Below are 10,943 nucleotides of genomic sequence, written 5' to 3'. Positions count from 1 at the left end.
CTGTGACGTGATCATATTTACGTTGAACCTGTCCATTGATTCCAAGAATGTCTCTCTTCGATTTTAGTGAAATACAAGAAGTACAAACAGTATTGAAATACTACATCCCTATTTGACTGCTAATATGTGCAACATTTACTTTCCATTATAAATATCTGCATTAAAATGTCAAGTAAATATCTCCTTTCCAAATAATTGCAGTATCCAAAAATTATATGATTCATTCAAATCTTAACTTGTTATTTTTTTAAATATATTACTCGAGAAATTTTAGACTGTATTAAATTATCTAATACATTCACAACGAATAAGTTATTTAGATTGTAAGAACTGCTAGTTAAATTGAAAGGTTGCTAGTTAAATTGAAAAGTTGAATTGAAGAAAGCTATAAACTAGAAAACTACGAATTTGATTGATTTGTAATTATTTGAAAATTTATATAGGACAAATAACAGTTAGTTTTTTATGTAATTGAATCTAATTTTTGAGTTGCATAAGATGCAATATTCGAAGTTTAGTTGTCATTCCGTTTACCGTTACTTAATCTGACGCAATGTGGTACACGTGACGTTTGTCATGAGGATAGTTCTGAACTTAAGATATGGTAAAACAAACTAAAATTAATCAAACCGAAGCAAAATGAAGTTGCATTCGTAAAGAGCATACAGTATACATATTATGTCGACCTAATAAAAATTTGCAGGCTGACAGAATGTAACAAAAATATAGCGATATATTCGTAAATTTCAATGTATGAAAAAGTCATTTTCTGATTCTACTGTTGTAAATGATAGAGAAATATGAGTGTAGAATTAGAATCTAATGCGAACCTCGAAGAAATATATACTTGGATGGAGCAAATATCATTTTCCAAACCAAAAAAAAATCTTGCTCGAGATTTTTCTGACGGTGGTATAAAACAAAGTTCATATTTTAGAAAATAATTTTGCAATTCTTTGTGTGATATTTAAAATATATTTCAATAACTTTTAGTTTTCATGGCTGAATTGTTAAAACGATACTACCCCAGATACGTCGATATACATAATTATATTCCTGGAAATAGTATTGCAAAAAAAATAGACAACTGGTGCACTTTAAATCGCAAAGTACTTTCAAAACTTGATGTAAAATTAGGAAAGGACGTGATCAATCAACTAGCAAATTCGCAACCTGGTGTTATCGAAAAAATTTTAATCGAACTGCGAGCTAAAATTTTAAAAGATTGTAATGCAGATAGAAATTCTTTATATGCCGAATATGAAGAAGACGAAAAGAAAGGTAAGTGAATGGTTACATAAAATCTCGTGTAAAAATTTGTATTTGAGCATAATTTCATTCCTTGAAAAGAAGTTGTTAAGTCAGTGCTCAACCCAGAAGAAATAGCAAATAAAACTGTTCCGCGTCATGTCTTCGTTCGACTAAAACAAGAATTAGAAGAAAAGAATGAATTGATAAATATTCTTCATCAAAAAGTGTCTCACCTAGAATCTCTGATAAAACTGAAAGATCAAAGAATTACAGATCTTACGTCACAAATTATAAAACCCATAGAACAAAGTATTACACCAAGAAATTTTGCAGCTAGTACAATTTCAAAACTTCGAACAAAAATATAACTCACCAAAATTTAAAAACTAATCCTTTAAGAATATTTTAAATAACATTGTACTCCAAAATTTATATTATTTATAAATATCTAATGTAATGTACTGTTTTAATATAGTATACCACAATTTAGTTTCCTTTGTCATATTTAAATTATAAATTCTATACTTATGTTATATTTAGCTTTATTCGAATTAAATCCGTTACTTTCACAAGTTTCTTACAACCATCAAATGCTAGTACAAAAGATTGATAAAATCGTATCAACATGGAATTTAGTTCAATATTATCTATCTCTTATGTTTAGATAAATTATATATAAATAGAAATTTTATATCGGTGCTCTCATGCTTGGTGGTGAAACCAAAATTACTCCATCCCCACGAACAAAAAGCATTGAGATATTTCTTTTAGTTGTGCGATAAACTTCTTCGTAAGTTTCTTCATCAATTTCTACTGTAGTTACAGTCTCTTCTGCTTCACCCAACACCATATTTAAATGCTGATCATAAGCCTGCAATAAAGAGTTTTTGTATATTAATTAAATATAAAATAGGTTAAGAAATATATACATAGATATATTATAGTAAATAATAGGTACAATATACTTGTAAAAATGATATTTACATGTAATCGTCCTCGTAATTCTCTCTCATTTCTCATTTTAACATATATTCTCTCATCCAAGCTCAATCTTATAAGATCTAGGGGTTCTTTAACATTTATTGCTGGTACCTGAAAATGTATATATACATATATATATGTATATATATGAGACTGGAGTAGGTTAGATTCATATTCAGAACTTTGAATCAAGTGTTTTTACCTGCTCTGTCTCGTCAGCCATAATGCCATTAAATTATTTTTAATTTGCTGCTAAAACTAGATTGAGTTTTATGTTTATACAACTATAAATGCTTAGTTAAAACTCTTTATACGCTCACTCAACTATCACACGGCATCATTCGGAATTCGGATAAACCGGCAATACTATATTTTCATCATATCATACAATCATCCAGTAAGTGGCGCCACATATTCCTTGAAATATATTTTCTTTACTTAAATGTACATAATCTTATTTTTCATTTGTCAAAATTTAATTTGTTGTATACATTTGTCGTATTATTTCTAAAGACAACGGGGCAACTTAGATTTATTTCGTGAAATGTTCTTTTTATAAATTATTATTTGTTGGCAGAAAAAGTATTTTGATTTTCCCGCGTGCTAGTTATTAGGTTAGACGCATCGAGGAATAGGCGCTAGTAGTCAACGATAGGAATCAGCGTAGCTTGAGGTATTGCTAGAGCGAACAAGCGCGAGGGAGCGAGCAACGCCATTTTCTCAATTCGCGGGTGAAGACTGCGTGCAGTGTGTGAATCATTTGGCAAAGTTTTTTCACGTTTCTGCTTAACGACGTCGAAATTACGAGCTGTCCAACGGCTCTGGTGCATTTATCAGTGTTATGTATAGACACGCGGCCAGCTGTACGGTAGATATGGTGAGTTCAGAGAGATCGAAGCGCTCCCGGGAGACGTGACGTCTTGTCAGTCGGCCTTTTCCCATTCCCCCTTCTCGGTGAGCTCCCGCAGGGATGGGTCGTGCAGAGTTGTCGCTTATGATAACGTAACATAGACTAAACGGTTAACGGAGCGTTCGTTCGAAATTCTTGTCAGCTACGATTTTACGTGTAATAAAAAGAGTCTTGAAGGAATCAGGAGTCCGTAGAATGTATGGTTCGAGCCAATGGGCGGAGGTTTAGGGCGGCACATGGCTGTTGGGGCGCCGGCTGTGCAGGGGGTGGTTTTCCCGACGCTAGTTCAAACTGACGAAAATTTACCGTTCTTGTCAGTCACTGTACTGTGTGCGTATGTATCTTTCAATCGAGATCGCGTGTAATTGCGGACGGTCACGGTTCGGATAACAAGTTCATAGTGACAGTGGAAAGAGAAGTACTCCGTTATATGTCTCGATTTTCTTACCGAAGAGAAGAAGCAACTGGAGGCTTCAGCCTTTCGCTGATTACGCGCGTCTCTCGTGTGCTGTTCTGCATTTTCTTCACGTAAAGCTCGGACAAAGGAACCAGCAGTGATCACGGACGATTCTCTTCGAAGAGAAATATTTGGCGATCTTTGTGTTGCTGCGAACCAACTTCAACGGGCAACGTAAGCTCTTCTTTTTCACATATACTTCTCTGAATTGTAACACTGTGTGAACCGCTTAATTTGACCTTCCACGATGATTTATCAATGGACCGTTAGATCGTACGGAATGTGTATGCGTCAGCATTATCGATCGATGCTTGTTGACATACTCGAGATTCGTTCCTTTTTTTTTCCCTGCGAAAGCGTGGTACAATACACTTTTCCATCTAATTTGATTCATTTTCATAGGCGTAACGTCCAGAGATTTCAAAGATTATTTTTCTTATATTTATGTGACCAATATATCTTGCGTAAACGAGTTTGTAAAAGATACTTTTCTTGTGAAATGTTAAATGTTACCGATAGTATAGCTGCTTCAACGAAGACGAATTTTGCTGCAATTTTATCGTATCTCTGCGTTACAGATGTCTATTACGATCCTATAATACATGGCGCTTGGTGATTAAAATTCACCGTGACATTCATGCGCCAATTAGCTCGCCCGGCCTTTCGACCTTGTTGACATTTTAAACGTTTCCTGCCCTCCCAAGAAATCCGATAGCTAACTTCAACGTACTTTCAACGGTTACCTCGCTAATCTTAGATCATCTTTTTCCAATAGGTCTTCCCGTGCGTATCACTTCTGTCATTCTACAAATTCCTCTCCGCTATAGGTGCATACATAGCCGCGTTCACAATTTGTTGGTTTTCAAATTTGCAGAACGAAATTAGCTAGCGCAATATGTTATCAATAAGACGAAATTAAGGATGGTTGCATTGTTTTCACAAAAATAGTTTATTGTCTGGATTATTCTTTGTTTTCTTGGCGACTAACGTTAGGGAAGTATGGAATAGTGTAATTAACGTAGTTAATAGATGTAATTTACGCGTTGCATATTTTTAGAGATAATTGTTGGTTGTTTGAATTTTTTCGCTGATTTATCATTTGGTAGTATCTGTATTTTACTGAACAGTGATGCGATAAGTTTATGATACACAGGTTTTATAATATTACGCCGTGAGTACCCGATTAACCAGTTTAATTGAGACCGGGCAGCCCCGTTAAATCGAGACCAATTGGTTAATTTGGGGGAAATGATTAAACTGAATATATTTATCTATAAAATTTCGTTCGTCTGTGATTTTACAGACGAACATTTACTACTATTTTTTTTTTAATATCTCAAACGTCTTGGATGATTTTATTACTTGATTTTAATAATAATATACGTATAGTTAACACAAAAATTTTTATCGAATTCGACGTAGAAAAAATATAATAAATATGTACTTGTTTCATCATACAATAGAAAATTTTCCAGGTATGATTTAATTCAATTAAACTATCATGCTTCTTTCATTGAACATTAAAAAGTGTGTGGCGCTGAGCGATATATATACACGTATGTAATCATTAGTTGTTAGTTTTAACAGTAACACGCGCTAATTTGTATCGAATCATGTGCAAATTGTGTATTTGCGCTTGTTTAATTTGGATACATACCATGTACATAATATCTTCATCTTGAACAGGATGGAACATTTGTGAAAATGGATGAATATTTTTGCGCGATCTTCCATAGGTTTGCACGTTTGTATCCGGTTTTATATTTTACGTCTTATCTTTTTAATGAGAAATATGTATTTAGGCCTCATCGTCAACTAAACAATGTAATTAATTTTATACACTTGTTTAATAAATTATGATAAGTTATTAAATATGAATATCATAAATAGATTATGCAAGAGAAAATTACATACGCCAAAGATTTATTTAATCTACATCTCGAACTAATATCAACTAATGAAGACTATATATAAAAGGCGGTGGCAATATAACTAGGAACACTATATTTTATGAAAGAGATCGCAATAAAATTATCGTTAATGCAGCTTTATTTTTGAGAAAAGTGACTTTAACAGTATCGTATCAAGTATTCAGTTCTATTTCTTTCTTAAGTTTATAAAAATAGGGATTTACATAAACATTTGCAGTTCATCGGCAAATATGTCAATGATATATTTATCACAGTTGGACAGTTCATCGTCTTGACTTGGGAATCGAACGATTTTTCACCAATGTTACATGAATAATATTGTAAATCGCTGTATTATGTATAGAGCGAAGACGCGCATATATTCGAACACGTGTTGGGACACGCGACGTGTGCGGGAGAACGAATTCAAAATAACCGTGTGTTTTATGGGTGGAGTACCGTCGAGATATTTCTTTATTCATGAGTGTAAACGACGAAGCGGCACGGTGTGCATTAATCCTTTGAAATCGTCGCACCACCAAAGCCCACCAAGCCGACGAGTGTGTTTTTAACGCTCGTGTGCATTGAAACGTTTTACGCGGAAAACAGAATGACAAATTTATGCATCGGGTAAACACAAGCAGCGAGTTGCTTCGCGGACTTGTGCATTTGCCAAAGATGGAAGGCATCGATGGTTGATGACACGTTATTACCATAGAAGATGCGCGTTTGGTGCTTTAAATACATAATTAGGCAATTGCTCGTTTATGTAAAGAGTATTTTTTACTAAATTTTCTCTTTTTTTAGGTTTTTGCTTCCTACGTATTGGGTTTCTTACCCAACTAATTTGTCATCTTTACTTAAAATATCCTAGTAGCATTTTTTTCGTTTTTCGAGATATATTAGAATGCTCGAAGCCAGTTGGATTAATGATTTATTATTAAAATTCTTTCTACCATAAAATTTATGTTTAATCGTAAGTATTAATGAATCAGTCAAATAAAAAATTTCTAGTGGAAGATGTCAAACATTTATTCACTATCAAAGTTGCCAAATTAGTACATAGTAACGCTAAATTGATACGAAAGAAAAACGCGAGATCAGCTAAAATGACCAGATTCACATTTACATACGATCTTAGTGCTAATATAATAATTTTCTAACTTCGTAAAACGTTTCGAATCAAGTATCTTTTTCTTCTCAGCAGCATCCATGATTGATTTGCATCTCGACCGCTTTTGCCCGCTCGAAGATCCATTCATATCGATTTACGCAGAACGTATTAGCTATATGCTAATCATAAATTCATATTAGTCGATGGTTTACAAGGCTCGCTGCATTTCATACAAATAATAAAGTTTATTCTGTCTTATGGTGATTCAGACGCAAAACCGCAGATGAAGTAACGCGTCTGTCAGCGGACAAAAAAAAAAAAAAATGATTAAATTCCGCGTACTATGCAGAATCTAGATTTCAACGTTTTATTGTCAAATCCATTATCAACGCGTCGCTAAACAAGTTCTTCTAAAATATCGTGTTTCACCGATGAGTTTCCAATTTCACGTGTAAACAAGATTTGTCTTTAAAAGTGTAACCGACTGTTTCGGATTGTTAAAATTCATACACACATTAAAACAATCAATTGGATTTGCGACACGTTCGGATGACTCGAAGCAAAAGGTTATTTGTTTTGTAACTGTACATTCTAAGCATGCAGAATTACATCGCGATGTATCATCTTTTCAGCTGGTAGAAAGTAACAGTTATATCATCCTGTGAATACTAGTCGTGATGATGACGATGAAATTCTTAATCATGCCCCTTTAACGTGAGCAATTTTTCAAAATTATTCAAATACGGGAAATCTTCGTGCGAAATTGAATAACAGACGAGTAATAAATTTAGTTAACATGTTTTACTCATAACGTGTGCCTTACGGTACAAGAAATAATTGAACTAAACCACAGTTGTTTAACAGTATGACTACAATAGTACTGTATATATTTAAGCATTGTGCGATCGCACCAAACGTTTCGTTTACTTAGCTATCTTACCAACAATGAAACGCTTTCGAACGTATTTATGTCCGTTCTTCGGTCAGAAATTCATGCAATGCAATACGAGAAACGAAACAGGTGCACTGCACGACGCGAATGTTGACCCTTCGTGGGCTGTTTACAGCATAACGGTGCACGAGTAAATGGTAGAAGAATGGTAGAGTAGTTGCCGAAGCACGGTCGACCGATCATCGGTTCGGAATCCGCCGTAATATCACGATGGCTTTCCACTTTCTATTTTTTTTTCTTTCTTTTTTTCGAGAAAAAGCGCATCGTTACGCGGCGCATTGTTTCCACATCCGTAGTGATTGCGAAGAGCTTCTCTGTGCTTTTGCCAAACGATGGAATGTGGCATATGGCAGAAGAAACGGGGACAACTTACCTACCTGCAGGCTTCCATAATCGAGCGTCGTTGCACAATCCAACGCGTTTTGCATCGCGGCTCGTTTGTCCACACTCGTGTTGTGTACGGTGCAAGAAAGTCTTTGGAACACTTGGATTAACATCGACGGATTTGATACAACGATTTTCGATATTATGCCGTAATAATGCGATAGTTTCGACATGTTTCTGAATAACGTTTCAAAGTAGTAATTGCATTGCCAATAAGTTCCGCGAGAGATACGCATATTTCTGATAATTATACGTAACATTGAAGTATGAATGGCATGGGTCAGTAACTTGCACGTTCGTTATTTTCCAAAATATTGCTTACGTGAGATTAGCCTTCAGGTATTGGCTCAATCTTTTTTACGAGAGATCATCTTTAAATTTTCCATAATTGTTTGGCTAATTAATTTTTTCGTTAATTGTTGTTTTGATAATTTAACTTCTACTACAGCTGATCTTCGAACAATGTGCGGGTTAGAGATATAAACACCCTGCGTAGTCGGAAATGCGCGTATAATTTTTGAATCTCCAAAAACTTGACTATGTATGTACATATGGTATACGCGTATAATAATCTGTTGTCGACTGAAAGCTTTATTTTGTATGCTACTTATGTACATACATATGCTATTATTGTATTCTTATAATAAAACAAGTTAGAGAAAAGGAAATGTTATTAAGAAAATTACCTAGATATAAAGAAGAGAAAATACGCATACACACGCTTATGTTATTTATATATATATTACATTTGCTGTGATGATCCCGATGATTGAAACGCGACTGATCTCACGACAACGGCGATGTTATTGGCATTATGTGCCCGATTGTCTTTTAGCGGCGATTTGCGTTCTTTTAAACGCTCTTCCTTGGCCGTCTAGTTTGTTACAATGTCAAGATTTACTACACGGTTTACATATGTATATAGTATGTATCTTTTCGCGGAAACACATACAATGTTGATCGAGAAAAAAATCTGCGTATAACCAAATCCGCGTTGTTCAAATCCATGTTATTTGAGGGTCAGCTGTATATTATATTTAACTAGATAAAAAGGAAACATCGTTTTGTCGCTCTCAATACGTATTTTTCCGTCGTAATAATTTTTTCCCATACAATGTTCAAATAACGAGTTATTCATGCCTCGCCGATTCACGTCGCCTCCTTTTTTTATTTCTTTTACTCGTCTCTCTCGACTGTTCGTTATGCTCTTCTTTCATGTTCAATACGCGCGCTTAAATTTCTCCGGCACGATCCAGTGTCACACCAGCCCGACAACTTTTTCTGTCTCGCATAACGATTTTCGAGTTCTGCACCGTGTCCTCTTCTGCTTTCGGCATCTGTCCCAGCGCATCACGTTCATAAAGATAAGATTCAAGCAATATCATATGTATTTTTTAATTGGAAATTTGACTTGTCAGTCTTAATTGTTCCTTTACTTTTGTACAATTTTCTTTTCCCTTTATGCATTTGCTTCTCTTTTATTTTCGATATCTTATTTTTAGTACACTAAATACACTATTCGTAAGTGATTAAATAATTCTAGTATACTAAAAAAGATCTGTTTCCTCTTATTCAACTGCTTGTAAGTTCGCAATGTAGGTATGACAAAATGATGACAAAAATAACATACAATTGTTTTTAATACTTTTAAATAGAATTTGTCAAAAATATTATAGACAAGCATTAACATGTTACAAGCACCATGCAATATATATATACGTATGCATCTGTGTCCTTAGCAGGATCGTAAAAGGAAAAGAATTGCTCAGAGTAGAATCTAGAATGACTACTTGACCGGTTCTAGTAGAGAAAGATAAAACTATCTGCTTAAAGGCAATCTCTGGTTAAAAATTTCTATCTCTGTGTCATACTTCCTTGAAACGTTTTCGCTGTGTCGTAAATTTTTTTCTACATAGGAAAATTTAGACTGACGGTATTGTGGTCATTTTATGATATTGAGACTAGGAGCCTTAATTTCAGTCTTCTAAGTAGAAACCAGATAATAGGCAAGTTATGATAATAGGCAGGTAATGAAGAATACAATACCACTTTCACTTTTCGCAAGGAAGTTACTTATATATGTCGGAGATGAAAGAACACCGGAACCTTCCCTTTGGAACTTTGGGAAGACCCCTAGTATTGTAATTTAGATTTCACCATAGCCGTATTAAGAAACTGTTGTCATTCGATCCGACTGTATTTATTTGAGATTTATGATAGTGAGCTCGGGCTCGAGGCGACAATCAGTCGCCGAATGTAGCCGCGGTCAAAGGGATGAACGTTTTGTCTAACAAAGGCATGAAGTAATTCTATAGCTCTTCTTAAAAGAAATACTTGGGACGGGGCACGACGGTAAACATTTCAACGATTTCTGTCCCGTGGCTCGCCACACGCAGACTTTGTCCTTCGGGTAAGACGATTGCCAGATGCCAACGCATCTTCACAGTATATGTTTAGCTGGGCGAGGACCCGCTACGAATATTAAATTTCAATTACACAAAGTCTCTCAAATAGACAAATGGCCCGTGCCCCAACTACGGGAAGATAAGAGAAATCTATCCTTCCACGAACGACGCTTCTCGCTAGCAACTCTCCCCAAGGACAGCTAATATCTTTCTCTAACCACCAACATGGAAATTGACCAATTAACAGCAACGTCAATTTCCCTCACCCTTCGAGCGAAGACTTTTCTCCGCGAATCCGATGATCTCGTGCCCTTAGGCACACCCGTCATAGTTTTCTTCGACAGCATCACCGCGACGGAGAGACACTCTCCGGTACGATCTCGACGACGATTCAAGTAACTCTCGGATACGTAGTGATTGCCTCACGCATTAACATTGAGTACAACTTAGACGCTAAAGAAGAGTAGAGTTCGTCATCCCGTTGACCGTGGATTCGTTATTGAGCCTAGGATCATTGTCATTAGCTTCTCGAGTGTCAATTTATCGCGATTACTTGTCCAATTCCAACATGGTCATGTT

General features: G+C 35.3%; 3 protein-coding genes across 5 annotated transcripts in view; 2 read left to right on the top strand and 1 right to left on the bottom strand.

The window, feature by feature from the left end:
- Positions 1-100: 100 nt before the first annotated feature.
- LOC100647363 (sperm flagellar protein 1-like) lies at positions 101-1,636 on the top strand. The gene is made up of 3 exons (XM_020867939.2): positions 101-912; positions 994-1,281; positions 1,351-1,636. The coding sequence occupies exons 1-3, from the start codon at positions 801-803 to the stop codon at positions 1,617-1,619; spliced, it is 669 nt and encodes a 222-aa protein (XP_020723598.2). The 5' UTR covers positions 101-800; the 3' UTR covers positions 1,620-1,636.
- A 140-nt stretch (positions 1,637-1,776) lies between these two features.
- Positions 1,777-2,616, bottom strand: LOC100644665 (U6 snRNA-associated Sm-like protein LSm3). Its single transcript, XM_003402777.4, has 3 exons — positions 2,435-2,616; positions 2,236-2,343; positions 1,777-2,122 (listed from the first exon to the last, which is right to left on the bottom strand). Exons 1-3 carry the CDS (start codon positions 2,453-2,455, stop codon positions 1,940-1,942), a joined length of 312 nt encoding a protein of 103 aa, XP_003402825.1. The 5' UTR covers positions 2,456-2,616; the 3' UTR covers positions 1,777-1,939.
- A 283-nt stretch (positions 2,617-2,899) lies between these two features.
- Positions 2,900-10,943, top strand: part of LOC100644542 (wiskott-Aldrich syndrome protein family member 3) — a 35,636-nt gene continuing 27,592 nt past the window's right edge. The window contains exon 1 of one of the 3 annotated variants that reach the window (XM_012319281.3): positions 2,900-3,109. The gene's annotated coding sequence lies outside the window, so the exon portion shown is untranslated. Of the gene's footprint in view, positions 3,774-10,943 lie in introns of all 3 variants that reach the window. The other 2 variants (XM_012319280.3, XM_003402776.4) reach the window with 2 other exon arrangements.

Source organism: Bombus terrestris, chromosome 3 (assembly GCF_910591885.1).
Source record: "Bombus terrestris chromosome 3, iyBomTerr1.2, whole genome shotgun sequence".
NCBI classification, from domain to species: domain Eukaryota; kingdom Metazoa; phylum Arthropoda; class Insecta; order Hymenoptera; family Apidae; genus Bombus; species Bombus terrestris.
This window is presented reverse-complemented; position numbering and strand designations above follow the sequence as displayed.

What these genes read in the sequence shown, in the direction of transcription:
- LOC100644665 (XM_003402777.4), bottom strand. Translation starts at nt 2,455, where the DNA reads ATGGCTGACGAGACAGAGCAG. An exon ending in TGGCTGACGAGACAGAGCAG is followed by an intron (nt 2,344 to 2,434) that starts GTAAAAACACTT and finishes ATACATTTTCAG; the next exon opens with GTACCAGCAATAAATGTTAA. An exon ending in AATTACGAGGACGATTACAT is followed by an intron (nt 2,123 to 2,235) that starts GTAAATATCATT and finishes TCTTTATTGCAG; the next exon opens with GCTTATGATCAGCATTTAAA.
- LOC100647363 (XM_020867939.2), top strand. Translation starts at nt 801, where the DNA reads ATGAGTGTAGAATTAGAATCTAATGCGAACCTCGAAGAAATATATACT. An exon ending in TCGAGATTTTTCTGACGGTG is followed by an intron (nt 913 to 993) that starts GTATAAAACAAA and finishes AATAACTTTTAG; the next exon opens with TTTTCATGGCTGAATTGTTA. An exon ending in TGAAGAAGACGAAAAGAAAG is followed by an intron (nt 1,282 to 1,350) that starts GTAAGTGAATGG and finishes TTCCTTGAAAAG; the next exon opens with AAGTTGTTAAGTCAGTGCTC.